The sequence below is a fragment of the Ixodes scapularis genome, unplaced genomic scaffold, assembly GCF_016920785.2.
Source record: "Ixodes scapularis isolate PalLabHiFi unplaced genomic scaffold, ASM1692078v2 PGA_scaffold3__209_contigs__length_174095766, whole genome shotgun sequence".
NCBI classification, from domain to species: Eukaryota; Metazoa; Arthropoda; class Arachnida; order Ixodida; family Ixodidae; genus Ixodes; species Ixodes scapularis.
The window spans coordinates 96,300,256-96,322,478 of record NW_024609868.1 but is presented as its reverse complement, the minus strand read 5'-3'; the positions used below and the strand labels follow the sequence as shown (position 1 = coordinate 96,322,478).

General features: G+C 45.1%; 1 protein-coding gene across 1 annotated transcript in view; it reads left to right on the top strand.

Moving 5' to 3' along the window:
* LOC8043103 (set1/Ash2 histone methyltransferase complex subunit ASH2) overlaps window positions 1-22,223 on the top strand; it is a 58,566-nt gene that overhangs the window by 7,909 nt on the left and 28,434 nt on the right. The window contains exons 6-11 of the mRNA XM_029966856.4: window positions 1,370-1,465; window positions 8,243-8,332; window positions 8,446-8,527; window positions 13,453-13,540; window positions 15,431-15,645; window positions 18,102-18,179. Of these exons, the coding sequence (XP_029822716.2) occupies window positions 1,370-1,465; window positions 8,243-8,332; window positions 8,446-8,527; window positions 13,453-13,540; window positions 15,431-15,645; window positions 18,102-18,179 (649 nt within the window). The remainder of the gene's footprint in view (window positions 1-1,369; window positions 1,466-8,242; window positions 8,333-8,445; window positions 8,528-13,452; window positions 13,541-15,430; window positions 15,646-18,101; window positions 18,180-22,223) is intronic.

Sequence of the window (22,223 nt, the reverse complement as noted above, 5' to 3'; positions counted from 1 at the left end):
TGGAAAAAAGTGCAGAAGTGGCTCGCGGTGTATTGTCGCCAACTGCTCTCGGAATACACAGAACGACCCAAGAGTTGTCTTCCACGATTTCCCCACTGACAGTGAGCGTCTAAAACTTTAGACAGATGCTGTGCACCGATCGGACCCCCAGAAGAAGTTTTTGCCAAGGGCCCGATAGCGATCTGTTCGGGTCACTTCCTGTCAGAGTGCTACACACAAGACTTGCGTCCGTTAACCGTCAAGGGCTTCTCAACAAAGTGCGCGAGGCTCAAACTGGATGCCATTTCTCGATCTTCGCAGCGGCTAGGGAAAGAAGAGCAATGCGACACTCTTTTGTCCCTCAGACTCGTTGCAGCATACTTGCACTTTATTACGCCTCACCTTCTGCAAATGCCTACAAATTTTGTCGAAACTTGCAGGAGCGACGTGGTGCAGACGAGGTGTGTGCAGCAGCGGAAGTCCACGCGGTAGATCACTTGACACCCTGTATCCCACATGGGTGTCCCCAACTTCTGACGTTGGGTGTACAATTTTGCCCGTCCTTGCCAAAGTTTCGGTTTCGCTGTTGCAATATAGTTGTGTCACAATTGCACGAAAGATTTTTTTTTTTTTTTCATGAAACAAATGGTGTAGGGTTGTTCATGAGTGCTTTTCACAATAAGATTATCCACTATCTCGAAATTTTTGAAATTGACCGGACTTGCCTGCGAGAATTAAAGAAAATGACGAGCGATGCTTATGTCTGCTGAGCGGAATTGACTGGAATGCTAGGTGCTTTCTCCCCACGGAGCCGGTCACGTGACCCGAAAATCCCTCGTACCCCCGGAAGGAAAAGCTGCATTCACTAGTAGCAAACTGCCCCCGAAGCTAGAAAAAAGGTTTATGGTGTTTTGTTTTTTTTACTGCAAAAGTGAACTATGCATCACTGAACTACCTGTTTTTACCCAAATGTAGCACAGGCAGTTAGGACCTGATGCCATATTTTTAGAACTTGCCGTTATCCGGCTAAAAAGTTATATAGATGATTTGCGCAAATTTTCAATGAGAAAATCGCTGCCAACGAAGTTCACGAGTACATGGACAGTAACGGCGTCGACTACGGGCTTTATTTCCTCGTTGAAAATTTTCAAATATCGCAGCATAGTAGTTTGTTTTCATAGTGAGAAAAATAAATAAAATGTGGTAATTGTTTTTCCAGACACATGGTACAATGAAGTCTAATGGACTTTAAATTTTGAGTTGTCCCCTCCCCCCCTCCCCACCCCTCTTACTGCCATACATTGTCTTGAGAAATGGCATTGAAAATAAAAAATAGTGCTATTGAAATGCATTGAAGTGCAGTTAACATTGTGAACCATTCATCTTTTAGGAAATAATTCCATTCATAGAAAGGAATTGGGAAAACATGACAACAGTTCCACGGAGAATAAAGCAGACTTGGCACACCACCGTTTACAAGACAATGGTAAGTTTTTAGTTGTTTTATCTACTATGGCTTATATATGTCTCATTTTATTCCTCTAAAAACATACTTTCTACTGTCATTTGCAAATAAAAGTTAGGTGCTGCGAAATCCTGTTCAAGAAAGAACTGGGGCAAACAAACGAGAAGCAGAAAAAGTCAGTTTCATGTAAGGGTGTTTGAGGGGTCATGACATGTTTCAGTAGTGTACATTATTGTCCAGTAACCCATTTCAAGCTTATGGTCAGTTCTGTTGATAGTTTGTCCCGGTAATGCAGCTGTAACCATAGAAACAAAACTTAAATAGGATGTACTCTTTACGTATCCTGTTTCAAAAGTATTGGCTAAGTCGAGAAAACTTCGGTAACAATGACTTTCTCCTTTCTAAAATGTTTCAGTTTGATGTAAGGTCTTGGTTCTATCCTTACTTTTCGCGCGAGTCTCTATATGTAATCATTCTGTTTCAAAAATATTGATTGCAGCTGATACAGACTCTGGCTTATTTTGAGTTCCACCTGAATATTTGCTCTTTCTCGTGTGAGTTGAGCTGGGGTGGCGCTAGTGTGCAAATAGCCCTTAAACACTTCCGGTCCTGAACCAGACTGTGAGTTGTGCAGCATTTGCAAGACCGTATCGATGTGCCGTGTGTGGGAAATGGTTGCTTATAGAATCGTGGAACGTAATTTACTCTTGTTACGAAAGAATGATGCGTAAAAAATTGGGAAAATATATGTGGACTGAAATTGAGCCGAGGCCACCCTTAGGTAGCGCCACTGAGTTTGTTACCAAGTGAAAAAAGGCAAATACAGTGTAGACCGCATATAACATATGTCGCGGGAGTCGCGAAAATCCGCACTATAAGCGGTACCGCGCTATAACCAAAACATCAATTTTTCAGGCCAAAATACATGCCATGAGACAACTTTCCATTGTAAAACAATTTATTTTATGTTAGATCAAAAATAAAGCTTAGCTTGAGGAAGGTCTTTATTTCACCAGACTAGTACACTTCTCTCTCAAGTGTGTCACACATTTTGAAAGAAATAAGTGACTTTTGCCTGGCGCAGCCTTTTAACGGCGTCGCGGGTTGCTGACGGACGTTGAGAGCGTTCAGGATTGCTAACCCTAATCACTTTTCTCCGGAGATGAAAACACATGAAAATTCGCATCCTTCACACGGTACGCGCCAGTAATACCTTGAACTTGAGCGCACGCATGAAATGCGCCAAATAAGAAATCCGGGCGATGTTCGAGGACACAAATGCTTAGAAATCACCACTGTAGTCGAAGTAAACAAACACGACGACACGGGCGTTTCTGCCGTCTTGAGAGCGCCGCCACGACATCGCCGCACGAGTAGTTGGATCTTCCCTTCTAGTACGTGCTGGGTTATCATAGCGACACACAACGAAAATTCACGGTCAAGGATAGCACTTTTACGCGGAACGATAAGCTTCCACCTCGCCGTCTACGTCGACAATCACCACCGACGCCATGTTTTGTGGATAGAAGAAGCCGGCCGGCATGCAACGCGTGCAAACACTTTTTTTCGATCTGCGATTGGTCTGTCATTGCGGTCACAGGTTGCGGTTGTTTCCAACGCACAATATTGACTCTATTTTCTATCTATAATTTCATTTCAACGCTTACAACAACAGCAGCGGAGGAAAGTTGGGTTGGATGGGCTCGCTCCATTGTTGGCTCGCTCCAACGCCTTGCGTCGTGAACAACACGTGCGTGCGTCCCTCCGTCGCTCTGGCAACTGAAGCCTCTCTCTTCGCTTCTCCCCGCTTCTTCGAGCAACCTCCTTGCTATCCTTGCCCCCGCGAGTGCCGCTTGCGGCTAGCGCCGTTATCTAGTGTCGCACAGGGAAGCGTGCTCGCTGCGTTGGTCGGTCGGCGCGGTCGGCGGGCTGTTTCAGAAACCGCACTATAACCGGTATTTCCCTTCGCGCGCCTGCATTTTAAGCGGTATGTAATTACATGGAGGTCTATGGGAGGCGAACCGGTGGTTCAAAAAAGCCGCGTTATACCCGGTCCTGCACTATAAGCGGTTACGTTTTAAGTGGTCTATACTGTAGTGTCCATGCTTTGCCAAGAAGAACAAAAGCTACCTTCCTCATTTAAAATCGGTGCCTTTCAAACCCCAAACAAGAGGCTTGTTGAAGAAAACAGACATGTAAACGGGCCCCTTTAGCAACACACATTTGAAGGCAGATGGAAATGTGCATTGCTTAATGCATTCTAAAATATTAGATTATTTAATTAAAAAAAAATAATGCAGCGTCTGGAGCAGTGGTTTTCTGCCACTCACATTTCGAGGACCCCTTCTGTATTGGTGGAAGGCATGGGGAACCCCATCCACCAAGGGGGGGGGGGGGGGTATTGGACGATTACAATTAGTACAGGGGGGGTAAATGAAAAAAGCTAAATGTGTCCAGACCAACTTTGCAGCTCTGAAACAGACAAATAATCAGCCCTACTAACTTGGTACACATGGTTTGGTCTGTTCAGCTGTGTGGGACAGCCGGCATCAATAAAAGGAAACTGTTTTATTGCTTGGCTTGACTAACTGTTGAGGGCTTTGGGGACCCTGTTTGAGAACCACTGGTCTCTAGTTTTCAAACATCATACAACAGTGCTTCTGCCGAGTGTTCAAGTGTCGTCGCTGAGCGAAGAACAGTATGCTTTTAGCGTATTGCGGCCGAAATTAATGTGCTTACTTCCTCCCTAATTTTTTGGTGTTAGCCGCCTTTGAGTATACTGGCCATAAATACTCCCGATATTATTGTCTAATAACATACAAAATAATATCAGAAAACCACGAAATCATACTTTGAATTCGCTTTGATGTTACGATGGTTGGCATGTTTGGCCGACATATTTTTTGTTTTTCATGGAATATATACAGGCTTGAAACCACGTGAGCGTCAGAGTTCTTTTTTTTCCTTTTTATATATGTTTTTTTTTTTTTCTGAATGTTCTTCTTTGTAGTTGCTCTGGCAACTGATGAATGCAGAGCTTCAAACTCAAGTTGATCTTATATCACACAACCGTAACCCTTGACAGCTTGCCACGTCAGCATATGCGAAGGTGCTGCGTGTGTGCATGGCATGCATAAGCCAAGGCAGGAAGGCGTGGGCTTGCTCCTGTGGCATGCCTCGCTTGCGCTTTATGTGGAGAAAAATCAACAACAAGTGTCCGATTAATTACACATTAAAATAACGGTGTGACTCGAGTTTTGCACTTTTGGACGGTGCTTGAATGTGCGTGTGAAGTGCCGTCGGATGATACTCGAATGGTTTGCAGATGTCGTCGGAGGGCACTTTAGACACAGCGAAACTATATTGTAAACCCTTTCTGCTGCTGCGCAGTCAGTCTCATTGAGGCTTTTATGTGGAGCAAGCACAGTAGCTGAAATTTCAGACTTGTTTAGCAGATACACCCACAGAATGTGGCTTTTAGTGTGAGCCTAATTATAATGTGGCATTATTGCTTACTTGTTTGCAAGTTCTAGCATATCTCAGGGCATTTTCCAATAAGAAAAAAAATCTGAGGAGTGCCAGGATATTTGAGGGAAACAGTGCAAGTTGGGGAAAATCTGCTAATACAGTAAAACCTCGTTATAACAAAGCTGAAGGGGCGGTTGTAATTATTTCGTTATAACCATTAGTTTGTTATGGCCAATGTCCATTTCTTCCCACTATTAGCAAGCAAGGGGAATTATGATTGCTTTGTTATATCCATTAGTTTGTTATATCCCATTTTGTTATAAAGAGGTTTTGCTGTAGCTGTTATTTCATTGGATGCTTTCAGAGACTGATATATTTAGGATGTCTAAAAAGGAATTTCTTGTGGTTAAGTCAGTAATCTTTAGAATACTAATGGAAGATCCAGGCATAAGGTTTGTTCTTATAGAGCTCACAAGAGTTCACAGTCAGTAAGGGAGCATGTTATTATCAGCCTCATAATGGAACATACCGTCATCAATATTGGTCTTTTTATACCCATACTACAAATTAGTCTAGGAGGTTAAATTGGTTAGGTTAGATTAGGTTAGGTTAGGTTGGGGAAATAGGGAAACGCAATTAGGAGAGGCATCTCATATGTGTTGATAGTGCTTACCTCATCCAACCTTTCATGCACAATAAATGCGCATGAAAGGCCTTCATGAAAGGGCTTACAGTACCTGCATCAAAATAGTAGCTACAAATCATGAGAATGAGCAAAGGGAGAATCTCACACTTTAATTTGACCTCTGGTTGTTATGCATGAGTCCACTCTTGAATTGACCTTGAAACTGTAGGCTCGATCATATTACATTGACGAGTAACATTGAAGGATGAAGGAACACCGTTCAGTGCACTTGAAAAAAAGTTATCACATTTCATGGTTCAGGCTGTCTGCATTAATTACGAGCTTGGTTTCTTAGCTGATGTATACATTGTCTGCACTTTGAAATGCTAAAAATGCAAGCTCTTACAACTTTTAAGTATCATGCCACACAAGGGCAGCGTAGTGGAAACCTCTTGCAAAGCTACCAGCGCGGTTTAGGAATACTGACGTGGACTAACGCAGTCTCCGGAGGCATCAAACTTTCGTCCCCGTTTTTCATGCACACCAGCGGATGGTGCTACAATCATCGAGGCCGATGATGTCCATCTGCTAATTGCGGAGTGACATGTTTAGCAACTGCAGCAAAGCTTCGCACTTGCTGAACTGAATGTGACAGTTAAGCATGACACTTTTCAAGTGGCAGGGGATATTCCTGGCGGTAAATGAATGAATGACTGTTCAAATAAACAAATAAATAAAAGGCTTTTTTTTGGGCAACGTCATTTTTAGCATTTCTGTGTATAGCTTACGCTTTCTTCTTGAAGAGAGAAACACCTAAATGCTGGGCTGTGGAATGTTAAACATTGGAGTGTATACACAGGAGGCCCTTAAAATCGAACACACTATATTGGTTTTCTTAGAATTAAAAAAAGGATAAAAGTCACGTTTTCGATCTACCCTTTAAGAGATATAGTGTATGTTCATTGAACACACACATATTGTAAACTACTTTATTTTCGCAGGCACAATATTTTGCAGAATCAGTGAAGTGTGGTTTTCAGAAATATTTCGCAAATCAGGGTGAAAGTTGTACAGAAATCAACTTTTGAACATTTTTGATACAGGTGACATCGCCAGAACACAGTGCCGTTTGCTGGACAGAGGGCACTGACAATCCACAGGTCCTTTTAAGGTAGCTTTATAGGACCAACCATGTGCAAGGTTGCATTTTAAAGGTCACGTAACAGCCGTGGCTGAAGCGATAAAAGCTGAAGCGAAGGTCACTTAACACCTGGGACTAAAACGTAAGCTCCCGTCGAGTAAGCTCGTAGGTGCTGGTCACGTAACGCCGGTCACGTATTGCCGGTTGTTGACGTGACGTGACCTGACGTCCTTTACATCATCTTAAAGGTCTTCCCAAACGTTGTCTTTAACATAGTTCTCTGGGACGTCGTCCTTGAGGTCACCCTAAAGGTTGTCCTAGACATTGTTCTTGACATCGTCCTAGACATTGTTCTTGCATCCTCTAGGACAACGTCCTAGAAGTCGTTTTTGACGTCGCCCTCTAGGACAACGTCCTTGACGTCATCCTTGAGGTCGTCCTCGAGGCTATTTTGACATTGTTTTTGAGATTCTCCTCTACTACCTCCTCGACTACGTCTTTGAGGTCGTTCTAGACGTCGTCCTTTAGGACGTCGCACTAGAAGTCATTCTTGACGTCGTAGACACCGCCTTTGATGTCGTCCTAGAAGTTATCTTAGACGTCGTTCTTCATGTCTTTAACGTCGTCCTTGATCTCATCCTAGAGGTCGTTCCTCACGTTGTCCTCATTGTTGTCCTAGACGCCGTCCTTGATGTCGTCTTCAATGTGTTTCATCACCATATCATTTCTTTTCCTGATTGTTTTCATTAGCAATGTTCCTGTAACGCTACCACATTTAATCGCATTCAACAAAATGGCCAGGCATGCAGCTAAATTTTTTTCCCTTTTTTTTTTTTTTTTTTGTTAGGTAGCTGGGGCAGCTTGAGAACTTTATTGACACCGCGTCTTTTGCCAGAGCAGCTTTCCGTTGTACACTTACGAGAACATGGCCCTTGTAGACAGCTTCTCACAATTCGGTCACAAACTTCAACTCAAAATGTCTTTCGCAGATGAAGTCTGTTGGCTGCAGCAGGCGGTCTTTGCGTGGGATCACAAGATGATACCTTCAGGTGGCCCTCTTCCTTGTCGAGTACTTAAAAGAAAGAGCGAAAACGTGCATGTCTCGTATCCTGCGTTGCACCGTGGCACGAAGCACTTCTTCCCCATTGCCCGAAACTTCTGGAAGCCGAAACCGGTCAGAAGCAGCGCAAGAACCACGCGAAAACCACATAAAACTACACGGCGTTCTAGCCCGGCGCACGCTACTGTTCATGAAAGGGCGGCCTTCTCAGCCTCTAGATTGGTGGCACACCCTAACGACAGGGGAGAAAATTGCGTGCCAATTTTCAGCTTGGTGGCTCATCGGCGGTGGCGCAGTGTTACGCCACCTGAAGAATTTCTATTGCCGTGGGTACCAGCGCAGTCTCACTCGATGCACTGACTGCTAAATGAAGCTCAGGCAAACTATTCTTTGCCTCCATCTCAACGTACCACTGAATTTAGAAATGTTTCATCAGTGACACTTCTCAGCGTGTTGTCCCATATTTGCGTCTGAGATTCAATTTTCTTTTGTGTATGCCTTCAGACCAAAGACATGGACGTTTTTGTCTGTGAGGAGAAGACAGAGTCTGGGGAGATCACGGGTGCTCACCCATACTTTGGATTGATCTTGACGGTAAGGCACCCAAGGATGCTTGCCGCGAGCGAGACACTACTCTCGGGCATGCAGTTTATTTGTGGTGCGGTGCACTTTTTCGGTTGAACTACAGTTTGCTTGTTTTTTCTCAGGACTTGGAGAAGATTAGTCCCAACTACGAAAGTCTTGTGAGGAGTGGCCAGGGCCGTAATCTCGACACCCAGTTCTCTTCCGGTGAGTTCCAGTTTTGACCCGCCTTGTTTGAATGAAGCAGGCAAAAGAAAGGGCAGAGGAAGGTGCATAAACGTTTTGCCAATCACGAGCATAACTTATGAAAACCTGCATTTTGTAAAACTTGGCACTTGTCAAACTCTTATGAGTTTGACAAATAGATTTTGCAAGATCCCTTACATAAAAAACATTTGCCCCTCTCCTACATTTTTGTGGCGAAGGCAGTGGTAACACAGGACGCATTATGTGTTGCTTTGGGGTGATGTTACACATATGAACTTAGCATGCATTTCGTACCTCGACAGCACAAAAATCATTCTGCATAGTACCTTTGAAGGAAAGTCCCGTCAAAGCTAGTGCTCAAGCGGGGCTGGAACGCAAAGTTTGCGTCTCTTGTGGTTGCACACCCCAGCTTTGACCCTACCATTTCAGATCTCTCTGTTTCTTTTGAAGCACATGCTTGTTCTCTTTCCCCTCACCTCTTGCACACTTCCCCATTGCATGTGTGGTCAGCATTCAGCTGGGGGCGAGAACACGACTTCAAGCCAAACACTGACGCAGCACTTGTGTCCAATCATCTTTCACGCAGCACACTTCCATCACGTGAAGTGCATTGCAGGAAATCGCTAAAAGCCAGTCATATAACACACATTCTGTGTTAAAACAACAATAAAATAGGGGCTTTTCTTTATACTCTTCTTGTTTTTCATTTGCTAAAGTTTACTGCCTTGAATTTTGAGGTTTTATAGAACATAATTTCTTAACATGGCACGATTACAATAGTTTGTCTGGTATCGCTACATCTTACTTTTATACGTTAAAATTGGTTAAATATATTAGCCTATAAAGCAAAAATGGGGATGCATGATTTTGTTCCATTCATTCCATTCATTTGATTGAGTTTTATGCGTAACCGGGATTGTCAATTCATCTTGGAGGTTCTTTGTTCGGTGGGTGTGACTGGACATTCCTTTCCTAGGGTAGCTGAAGGAGTGACTGTTTTTTGTTGAGAGCTGTGAAACTTTAGTGTGGTTGGATGGGCGGAGCAGATGATATAGGAGAGATGTTTTGTTATGACATGTCCGTCGTGAATAGATAGTGGTAAGCGCTGTTCTAGACTAGACACTGTAGCTTGTTTGGGTATTTACTCTGTATTGGGGCTTTTGAATAAAAATTCATGAATATTGTTGGATGTTCTGGAACTCTCCATACCAATAATTTATTACAGCATCAGCTATTGCAATGAGCTCGTTGTACTGGATGAGCCTTGTGTCGCCAAAAACGGTTGGAGCATGCAAGTGCTCGTCCTCATCGCAGTTGGCTTTGGCACCAGGGGAGGGCACCACCTGCTCTTTCTTGCCGTTCGCTCGCCGCTGGGTCGCTCGGTCTCACCCTGGCTGTTAGGATGGGGTGCATTAGCTCAGGGGTGACCAAGCTGCGGCTCGCGAGCCGCATGCGGCTCTTCGCGTGTTAAAGTGCGGCTCGCGGCTCCCTCCCCTACCCCCCTCCCCCCCCTCCCTCCCCCCCCACATACACACACACACACTCCCCCGCCTCCCTCCCAGTCACAGGAGCACTCCCCAAAAAGAGAAATGAAACGAGTTTTAAATCAAAAGACGGGTTGCGGTTTGGTAGTCTTGTGCTACCTTATGTACAGTTAAACTGCTTTTGACTTGGATAGATTGAAAGCAGTTCGAGTTTCGTTTATTGCTCTGGGCAAAAAGTTTGCCCCTCAACCCCCCCCCCCACATAGCTCTTGGAAGTTTCGTGGTTTTGTTTGCGGCTCTTAGGCCAGGTCAGCCTGGTCACCCCTGCATTAGCTGTTTTGTGTGTGATTGATTATGGTTAGGGCTCCGTGTTTTCGGAGTATATATTTCGTCAAATTCGGAGGGTGTTTTTCCGAGCTTATTTTTTGCCGAAGATTCAGAGTTTATCGGAGTTTATATGCTTTTGATTCCCAATTCTCCGAAATTCGGAGTTTAATTTCGCTGTGTTTTTCATTAAAAATGAATAAATAAATAATAACCAAATGTAAACGTATGCCAAATAAAAAATAAAACTCGCTTGTAAAAATTTAAATATCTTCAGTTGAATTTGGCATTGGTACCATTGCCATTGGCAATACTAATTTATCCACGACAAAAGTCACAAACAAGTGGCGCTTTGACAAATACTGATACCTTAAAATCAATAAACTCCCGGAGGTAGTCGCTAGGAAGTTTGTTGTTGTCCCATCCTATTCCATCCATCTAGCCCGCGGCCGCGGGAGGTAGAGTAGTTAAGGAGGTAATAGAAAGTTTGAACTGCCCCTTTTCCCAATTTTATACAATCCCTATGGTCCATAGCTTTCACTGTTACTAAAACATACCCTTGCTTTTCCCTAAATCACAAATCACATGGCCCAAACTGGAAACCAAAAGAGTGGCCTTTGTCGTGACCCGAATGTACAATGAACGACCTGTTGCCCTGACTCACCCTTGAAGAGACAAGCGGCAAGACCGCTTTTGACAAGGGTTCGAGATTTAAAAGATAATTATGGCGGAACTTTCCCAGGACCATTGGCTCTGTGCTAATCAAACTTTTGTTGACCGGGGGGGGTGGATTGACAAGTGAATATTCGGCGTTTATCGGATAAATCCGAATTGACCAAAATTTTACCGGCAGGTGTGTTTCGGAGTTTTTCGAATTTATCCGAAAACACGGAGCCCTAATTATGGTTTACACGACACGTGGTGTCTTTGCTGGCGACTTGTCACGAGCTTCTTCAGTCTTCATACCCGGACAGTGGCCTGACTGCCTTCAAGCTATGCGCTACGTGCCTATGCAGTGCTTGTGCTGGCAGGATCCCGTATCTCATCACGTGCTAGGGGTGCACATACCATTGATGCCAGAAGGTCTGTTTCAATCAGATCTTGTGGGTGAGCGCTTGATATTCCCTCAGCGCTCTAGTCCTTTTGCGCAAGGACAGAGCGGCCAAAGCATACTCCGGAGTATCACGCAATATCATTGAAATATTCCACCAGCTGATGCTCTTCATTCAGATCACGTCACATGATTGTCTGTGCAATATTTTTTAAAAATACATTATACTATTGGCCAAGTCATGGTGAAAGCGTGTTGTCTTCTATGATACAGTGAGTTCTCTATACTTATATACCTACTTCCTTTGAAGCTTAGCCTGTCCCTACAAGCTGTTCACTCATTACACACTAATCTTTCTTTCATGAAACATACCACAAAACTTCATTTAAAATTGGCGTTTTGCTCATTAATGAAAGGAAATCTTCACTTGGCCTCGAGGTGTTGCTTGTTGCTCTCACTATTAATTCCTGGCCATATGATGTGCTCATTCAGCAGTCCTTTGCTGTGCAGTACTGTTGGGAACATTTAGTGAAATAGCAATAAACACAATATGGAGGCCAGGCAAGTGCTTCTTTCAATTTGTGGGCAAATTGTCAATCTTAAATAAAGTTTCCGAGTCATCAGAGAGCATGATTCGTCATCTAAACGGTAGTGCACTTGTCACCTTCAAATGAAAGTTTCGGTATTTTAAAATGGACTCTGTTGAGGCCATGTCGCCTTTCCCCACACTTGCAGACACCAAACATTGTTTCTTGGAACAACAGAGCCCTCTTTCGGGGAAAATTTGAAACAAACAACATAGTAACTTGAAGGGGGCGGAGCAACAGTGGCTACACTGCCGTCTGCTGGAGACCTCGGAAAAGAAGCTCTGAAACCGAAGCACGAGCCAGAATCTTGGTTGGGCTTTCCGGTCTGTAATGGACGGCACGAGCGACGCTTGTGCTTGCAGCGTTAAAAAGTATTTGAAGTACTTTGTGTTTATTACTTCAAGTAGGTTTAGAAAACTCTTAATTAACTTGAAGTACATTCTTCAAGTATGTACTTGTACTTTACTTAAAGTGTTTTTTTTTCCAGTACTTTCCAAGGAAAGTACAACTCCCGACTTCAAAGTACATTCTGCAAATGTACTCTGTGTCATAAATGATGCTTTGTCGACTCTGACGAAATACTGGGAGGGATATTCTACTCTCACCGGACGCATGAGCAGACGACACATTGCTCTGTTTGTTCTGGGGGTAGCTTTCCCATAGCTTTTTGAACTCTCGCTACTTTTTGCTTGGTCAGTAGAAGTGATGGGGTTAAAAATATTAGGAGAGGAAAAGTAATTATAATGTAACAACCTGAGACTGTCTTGTGGAAAAATTAAACCTTCAAGTCGAAGAAAAAGACAACAGAGATTAATCTCACAGTGTTTTGAGACATTCTCTTTTGTCTTTTCCTTCCTATCACCAGCTCGCCTGCACACTCACTGTTTTTTTTTATTAAGGAGAGGACACTCCTCTACAAGAGGATTGCTTACAGATGCTACGGGGCTGACGTCATGCTCTCTCCTAGTACATTTAATTCCCTTGAGTGCAACAAGTCAGTGCAAGTGGCACCAAATTCAGAAGACGGATGAACTTCTGAATTTGGTGCCATTTCTGAACAAAACTACTCTGTGGCCACTTGACCTTATCCAATATTTGCCGCTGTTTCCGAAAATAGGTCATGCACCCTTGATTACCTCTGGGGCGGCGCATACCAGTTACAAAAAATCTGTATAGGGGAATGAAAGGGCATCATGAAAGATTGTTACAAAATACTTGTACTTTACTTTGAAAGTACATTGTATTTAAATTAATCTGGTGGGCTAGTTGGCTACACATCTTGGCAGAATTGCACTAATTTTAAGGTACATTGTATTTATAGTACTTCAGGTACATTGCACCCAGTGTACTTACTACCTTACTTGAAGTGCATCACCTCTCTTTTACTTTGTACTTTACTTGAAGTACTTTTTAGATGTACTTTACGCAACACTGCATCCTTGGTTGCCAAGGGGTGAACAGCTCCTTGTGTATGTGCAGGCAATCCAGTTCCCATGAAAGGACGGGGCACGAAACGGAAGCTGCCTGGTGAGGGTCAGACCGCCACGTCGGGAAAGAAAGTCAAGAGGTGGGTCCTTTTCCTTGCTCTGATCGCCTCTCGCTGCTCCACTCTTCACCCGTGCCCTTTGTTTGTTTGTATTGAATTCTTCGCAAAAAAGAGCCCACACCTTGTTTGTCAGTTCAACGCGGTCTGCAACTCGAGACTAAAACTCTAGCCACGCATCGTGCGGAAAAATCGACTTAAGGTTTGGGTTTGGGGCGCTCTTAAGAGTTAAAACTGCAACAGACCACAGATGCACTGTGGTCTGTTGCAGTTTTAAAATAGCAGACCAAGCTCCTCCCATAGGGCCCTCCACTCTTTCCCCTTTAGAAGAGCAAGCGCTGGAGAGGAGGAAACCACCAATCGTGGTGAGTAGAGAGCTTTGTGGGAAGGGCTTGTCGTGCTCTTCTTAACTTGCAATAGACTATTCCTTGGGGACCTTCAGTGAATAGTCCAACACTCTCAAGTTGTCACAGACAACTTGAGAGTGTGTGGGGGAGTCCATACAAGCAGGAGCGTCTCTCGGCTGGGAGTTATACTGGCACATACGCCGATAGGAAATAGTAGGAATTTTGTAAGTTTATAGCATATAGCAGTGGTTTTTAACAGCTACTATTTTGGGGACCCTTTCTGGATCGGTAGTAGCGATGGCGACCCCATCCACCGATGGGGAGGGGGTATTGACGATTGCAATGAGAAGGGTAAATGAAAAAAATATTTGAGTGCGAACCAACTTTGAAGTTCTGAAACGGAGAATAATCAACCCTACTGACTTGGCGGAAATGGTTTGGACAATTTATCCGTGGGACAGCCAGCATCAATACAAAAAATCTGGTAGACTGTATTAGGAATGCAGGCACAGTGGAGTATGTGAAACGTCTTGTGCGTGCTGCAGAGGGCGTATAGGCACTAGGGTACAAAAATGACGTAGCCAAATACACAGTTTGTGTTTATTCGCACATTACAAAGCTTACATGCTTAACTTATGTTACAGCTAGTGCGGGTCTTAGGGTCTAATCGTGCAATCGTGCTCGCTGTCTATTCGTATTGGGCCCGTTGTCATAGGGAGTGCTTGTGCGCCCTATGGAGATGGACACGTCTTGCCGTGGTCAAATGGGGTGGACGAGGATTGGCATCACTCTGTCTTGCTGCCCGAGGTTCTTCGCACCATTTCTGGACCTTTTGTACCAAACAAGGGGCGTCATAGGCGAGCAACCTTCAAATTTCTGCAACAAATTAGGCACTTCTAAGCCTTATAACTCCCGATGAGCACCAGTTTGAGTTCGATGGAGTATACTTACTGTGGCGAAATGGGTTCTCTCAAACGGAACCACTCTCGCTTGGATATTGCATCATGAAACGCGGTTCTACTGCGTCCGCAATCTGTGGTGCTCCCGTGACATGTGAGGTTGTAGCGGATGCTGTGTTTTTGTCCGCGATCTGCGCACGCTATATCGGTTCTCATGACAGGCAACTTTGTAGTGGGTTCCCGCGGGTTTATTGCCCCAAAATAACTTGAATCTGCTGCGTCTGCGGTTTGCGATATTCTTTTCCGTGTGATGCGAGTTCTCGGTGGGTTTCTGCGGGTAAAATGCATCGGTATCCTTTCCAACTACAAACATAGGAGTTTGTAGTGAATTCCCGCGTGTTTATCACACCGTGAAATGCGAATTTGCTGTGTTTGCGATCTGTGGTACCGGTTCCCTCATCACGTGGTTTGTAGCAGGTATCCCAATGTGTATCGTTAATTTTTGATAGAGTTCTGCTGCGGCATTCCCAAGGATAGCCCACCCCACCTTTTCACCATTTATCTTTTCATTTTGGGCAGGCATTCTTACGGAGTTTTACGGTTTGCATACAACAGTACGGTGCAATAGTACAGATAACTGGATAGCATAAAGAGAGCCCGCTTTGCAGCGACCTGGTGATGCCCAAGCTTCCCCCGAATGGCTACCCCCTGGAGCATCCGTACAACAAGGATGGCTACCGTTACATCCTGGCCGAGCCTGACCCCCACGCCCCCTTCCGGCAGGAGTTTGACGACAGCACCGACTGGGCGGGCAAGCCCATCCCCGGCTGGCTCTACCGCAAGCTGCAGCCGTCTGCGGTGCTCTTGGCCATGCACGACCGTGGTGAGCGCATTAGTTGTGGTGCGGTCCCCAAGTGGCGACAGACGACATCGCGGAAGTCGGTGCGTCACGCTGTCAGACGTCGCGATCCTGGCAATTTAGCTTAGAAGTTTTGAAAAAAAAGAAAGTGAGAGAGAATGCGAGTGTGGTTCGCGTCGCGATTTCCCAACTCTCGGCTGTCAAAGTTCGCAGCTGGAGAGCGACTTGCAGTGGAACGGGATCGCGACCAACGGCAGCGCAACACTTCTACGACGTCACCGAGCAGAAATTGGGGGGATCACTTTTTAGAATATGGTAGACACTCTGGAGGAAAATGCGTTCCAGCATCCAGGCACAATAGTCATGGTAGAGCCACATTGATGCGTTTTTCAGCGGACCATGACAGGAAACGTGTGAATGGAGAAAACAAAACGTCCAGTAACGATTTTGGGAATGTGCAATGAAGGAAGAAGCAACTCTTGCGCAGCGAGTTATTTTGTGCAAACGTTCGTGACTGCGGAGAACTTCCACATTTGTTTCGAATGCAGTTTCTTTTTTTAGCTTATCTTATTGTCAGAGGTCCATGTGTTATTGTTAAAGGAGGACGTTGGCCTCTAAGAGAGCAATATTTTCTGAGCTCCCCTGCATCAGCCGCAGCTCCTAGCATGCCGGTGCAGAATAGTGAAGCCCCAACTTGTGCACCAACGTAAAACAATGAAGCTTGACTCGTGTATTTTAATGTTCACGCGAAGGGAAGCTGTTCGACTGGGAGAACTGAGCCATTGAGGACGGCAGAAGTGTGCCCACTTGTGCTATGCTCGATGGCTTGGCTCCCCTATGCCATCAAGCAAGGCAGAAGCGGGCACTTTTTTTCCAGGCTTGGTGGCTAAGGTGCAGTAGCAGAAAGGTGAAACAGAAAGAGGAGTAACAGAAGCAGAACAAGACGGAGAGGTGAACGGGCTGTTCTGGAAGCCTCAATTCCTTCTTAGCCGTGTTCAAGGTCATGCCTGCCCAGGAAAGGAGTGCGGCGCAGCGAGTGCAGAGAAGCCAGAAGATGAATAAGAGGGCGAGTGGAGCAAAACAAAGATGCGGCTGTGGTTGAGTGGGCCAACGCGTCACGCCAACTACGTCGTTATGGCAGTTTTCGGACGTGTCAGCCGGAAAGGAAACTGCTATGAGCTGGAAATTTATGCACATATTTCTTTCCGCCTACATTAGTTGTCTAAATTATAGTCGTCTCTCATTACTTGAAACTCCAGGAAGCCACAGATTTTTATTGGAAATATCAGAATTTTGAATTATCAGAAAGTCATTTAAATCTAATGAGAGGCAAAGTACTAATTTTCTATAGGAGCGGCTACCCATACCAAGCAGATTTTTTACACTTTGCTCTACACAGGCCTATTTATAAGCAGGCACACACGTAAAACATTGGTGAGGTTCGAAGTGAATAGTGGTTTTGGCCGAATGTTTTCTCATTGAATGTAGAATTTTTCATTGAATATAGAATAGTTTCTCCGAGCCTTTTACTATTGTAGTACCATACTTAAACGAAAATTCAGCTGAACTCATGAAGGTTGTTCCAACCTTCTTCTTGTCCACTTCTAAGCACAGTTGGTCTAACTAGATCTATGAACCGTGGCCTCAGAAAGTCTAATGCCTAGATTGGGGTGGCATGTAAATGACAGCTTCGACATAAAAATAAACCTAAAGAGACGCGCCCAGCTATCCTAATCGAGAGAATTTATAAATCTTCTCGCTATATGCAAATATTATTTCTTTAACCTAAACTATAGCCCCCTCAGAAAAAAACAAAAACATACAGGCACGACAAAATGAAAGCAGGTTGTCAGGACAATTCTGCTTGCATAATCACAGTGGGTTAGCCCTATCGAGTGCACTTCTCATCCTGCACCCGCATACTGTAGAAGAGCAATGACCGCGTGCTCCGTGGGTATTGCTTTCCCGCAGTTCATAGGCACTTGATGAAAAGCACACTCATTGGGGCTAAGCCGCTTCAATGAACATATGAACAAATCAAACACTCTTTGAATTAAGCAGCTTATAAATGCATTGAAAACATAGCAAGACAACCACATTTTTTTAATTTGTTCGAATGAACTGAAGGTATGAAATATCAGAGTTTGAATTATTGCGATTCCCACTGTAATACTTATCAGTTTGGGAAGAAATTTGTGTCATACTGAAGTTTAGATCATACAGTCTAAGCTCGTTATAACAGACTTTGATTCTGACCAAGATTTCGGTCTATTGTAAGAGGAGTATGCTGTATGGCAGATATGAAATTGAGTCAATGGTGTGTAGAGGAAAATCAAGCGAACTTCAGAAATCGGTATGTTATATCCAAATATCCGTTGTAACCATGTCTCTTGTAATGTGCTTAGACTGTAGTAGTATTACATTGTGTGGTGTTGTGTGTGACAGTATCTGTGACAAACACAATTTCTTTGTGTCCTCAGCCCCCCAACTGAAACTGTCGGACGACCGCCTCAGTGTGACAGGAGAGAAAGGTTACTGCATGATCAGGGCGACTCATGGTAAGCACTTGCACATTTTATCAGATTCGAATTGCATATTGTATATTGTGTTGAGTGCAGTCTTTTTTTATTGGCATTAGTAAATAAACTTGTGGCCTTGCACAAACCCATGAGGGCAGGCAAAATGTTTTTATTATCACAAGGAGACAAGAAAGCTGCAATCACGAGCTTTGGTGGTGAGGTCAGTCCATCTCCCATATGTATCTGACTGACACATCTTTTCCGCCGATTGATAAGCTGGCAGATGCCCTGGTTGTAGAAGTCACATTGATGCAATTGTTGAGCCGTTTGCGTCAAACAGTGCCAAAGTGCTTATCATGCTACATCCTGCTATGTTTTGCCAAAATGTGAGGAATTTGTGCCAACATTGTGCCAAAGCTTATTTTGCTTTATGTACAAAATAGAATAAATCAGGCCTCATTCCATGGCCGGATTGTTACGGTAGGCTGGTGTGAATTTCCAAAACTTTCAATTATTGCCTTAGCGGAAGATGCGAATCGAGAAACTACCCTAGTTAAAAAACTAGGGTCATTTTGACCCTAGTTTGAGTTTTATTACGAACCAGCACACAGGTTGTGGGGTTTTGCTAGCTACCAACACAGGAACCGGTAGAGTGACCAAAGCGTTATCTCAACAGCGGCGGCGATCTCAAAGGAGACGTCAAACCTAGTAGCGCGGTCCCCACATCTCCGCGGCAATATAGACGACATTTAGGGCTACATTACCGCGGGTGGGTTCGATTAATTACCTCCGTCGGTGCCAATGATCAACTTCCTTGTCTCACTCTCTCGAATATAGCGGAATTGAAGACACACGTAAAGACACAGAGTAAAGACAGAGTCCAAGAGCATTTATTATAATACTCTTCTAAAAAAAACTACAATGCCCCCACCCAAAATGCACCCCGCTCCGGCAAGGTAAGAAAAGTTCCCTACCTGCCAGACGCGGGCTTCCGGAGTGCCATGACCAGCATCGGAGAAGTCGCCGACGCACGTATTATCTCTTTCGCGGTCACCCGGACGAGTCCCCTTCCCGAAAGCGGGAAAAGTCGAGGCGGAAGCCTCCTCGCCTGTCAGCAGTGATTCGCATCCTAGCGGAGGGACGGAAAGAGGTCCCCCCGGGAGAGAGTGAGAGGAGAGCCCCCCAAGCCAGGCGGCCCTCTGCCTCACAAACAGGTCGGAGCTCACGGCGAAGGGGGCCGAGTGTTCCGACCTGCGGCCGTTATCGCAGCCATCGGGGAAGGGAGACCACAGGAATCCCCACATCCCCCCCTCCTTGAAACGGTAGGTGGGTCTCAAGGAAGAATAAAGGAGGCCCACTTGCTCTCATAAAATAAAATATCTCTATGTGCACCCCCAACAGATACACGCGACACCTAGCGCGCGTCTTCACAGTGTCCGCCGTCAACAGGTGGCCTGCAGGACCGAAGACCTGGAAAGTTCAAGTCCCAAGCACTTGACAGTCGCTGCCACAGCCCTGCAGAGCATCACAAACACCATACCGATGCAGCTGGACCCAGGTGTCGCGGTACGAGCTGGCCGGCAGTGGGGTGTAGTCAGGCGGTCGTGAAGGCGGCAGCACCAAAAAGGCCAACGATCGCCGCCCACCCGCGGAGACCAGCTGAGGAAGTCCCAGACACGCCACCCTGGGGGCTCGGCGCCATCTCGGCCGCAGTGGGCTGGTGAAAGGGGGGGGGGGGGGGGTGGACGACCTCAGAGCAGACCTGCGAAGTCGTAATGCCAGCAGACAACACGCCCAGAACCGGCCGCAGACCTCCCCAAAGGGAAGAAAAGGGTGCCACAGCCTCCAAACGAGGGGGCGTGCGCAACTGACGCTCGCCTGCCCCGGGCCGCAAAGGCGGCAGAAACGGGCAGAAGCAAACAGCAAACAAAACCACAAAGAAAAGGTGGCCAGTTTGTCAATGGTGACAGGAAGGCACTCAGTTGGGAAATGGACCCGACGAGCGGCCATAGGACATATGCCAGAGTGACCCGCTTCGAGACCGCAATGGTGACGGGTGGTGGTAACCGAAGGGTTCAGCGGCGGTCTCTAATCGGGAGACGCCAAGCCTACTCCCACACCCCGCAGCTTTCTCTCGAGAACACCGCTACGGGCGGGTCCGAACATCAGCCGCACAACTGATCGCTTCTCTAAAAGGAGGAGCACGTACCACAATAGGACTGGGTCCAACGGTGTTTATTGGAAAACCAAAAACACGCTGGCTCACCCTGTCGACACCGTCCCGAGAGCGCAGTCCAGATCTGGCAAAGGAAGTCCTTCGCGACACGTCCGAACTCTATCGCATCCGCGGGAGGAGTCCCCTTCCCGAAAGCGGGAAAAGTCGAGGCGGAAGCCTCCTCGCCTGTCAGCAGTGATTCACGTCCGAGCGGAGGGACGGAAAGAGGTCCCCCCAGGAGAAAGTGAGAGGAGAGCCCCCCAAGCCAGGTGACCCTCTGCCTCACAAACAGGTTGGAGCTAACGGCGAAGGGGGCCGAGTGTTCCGACCAGCGGCCGTTATCGCAGCCATCGGGGAAGGGAGACCACAGAAATCCCCACAAGGTAGACAGTTATTCAAAGACAGTTATTTCTGAATAACTGTCTACCTGTGTGCTGGTTCGTAATGATGCCTTACCAACTCACCCAATCTGCAGTATTGGGTTTTATGTTGTTTTATTACCTTCTAATCTCTATATTTTACGTAAAAAATAAATAAATGCTGGTTACGATCGCAATATTAGTCATATCCGCGTTTAAAGTCCTCCTTGCAACCCAAAACAGAATGAACTTAAGCCATTTTTTTTGTGCGTGGTTCCTCATTGTAAAGTCACCCGCCATCACATTTACATTGACAAGTAGGCCTAGTCGTCCCCTGTGCATTGAAGTTTTCTGTAGCTTCAATTTATCGTGGAATATTATTAACAAAATATTATTTTTTCTGTCGTGACAGGGTATCGCTATGCATCTATGGTGACATTCAAATGCACTTTTCTCTTTACGAAATTTTGGGGCGTTTTCACAGCTTGCGCACAAGAATTTTTTGTTTTTAATATTATTCTATTACCAAATCTGCAATATACTTTAGAATGTATGTTTTGGTATGTTTGTAGGTTTGGTTAGAATGTATGTTCTTTATATTTATGAAATATTTTAGAAATTTTCATTAACCCCTTTAAAATGGTGCTTTTGCAATTTTTAATTATTTTAATCTAAAATAAGTTTTGCACGCATTATTTTTTTTGTTCGTTTAACTCAGTCGTTTGAAAAGAGTGAATTAGTTTATTTTACTAGGCTCTTTGAAAGGGGCAGTGCAACTGAGTCTAGTGTTGAAAGAATTGGCAGTTTGTATTTTTTATAGTGTTTATCCAAGCACAAGTGACCAAAAACGCGTCACCTTGCCTTGGAAAACTGCTATTCCAGCGCATAATCGCAAAGAAGAAAACAATATATTTGCTGATCTGCAGCTGCTTGTGGTGGTTAACAGAACTGATGTGTGACATACTTTGGGGGATACGCGGAAGTGAACAAAACCTGTCCCCCTCCGCTGCTACACTTGCCGTCACCCCCATGGCGAACCGTCTTTTGTGTCGATCGCTCGCCACGACTTTTGACGATGCTAACCCTTTAAGAGTCTATAATCACGGAGGAAGCAGCTGGGTTCTCTGAAGAGAGAACCCAAGGGGAAACCACGTGATCCCCCAGAGCACGTCACTCGAAAGGCAACGTGGAGAGTTGAGAGGCACTTTGACCTTCAATTTGTTTCATTTTTTTACATAAAAACTAGCGCTCGCAAGAAATACGGTTTTCTGTTTTTCGTTCTAAAAGTGACACAGATTAATATCCGCAGTCAATTGGCCAGAGTCTGAAAGTCGTTGCCCCGCCCCTTTAAGTGTGTTGCCGTGCCCCATGTGTGCACAAGAACATGGTTTTATCTGCATATACATTGCATCCAGAGCATATAAAAAGAAGCTATATAAGATATAACACAATATATTTATAAAGAGCAGATCATAAATAATAAAAAAGATGTTTTTTCCACGTGCATGT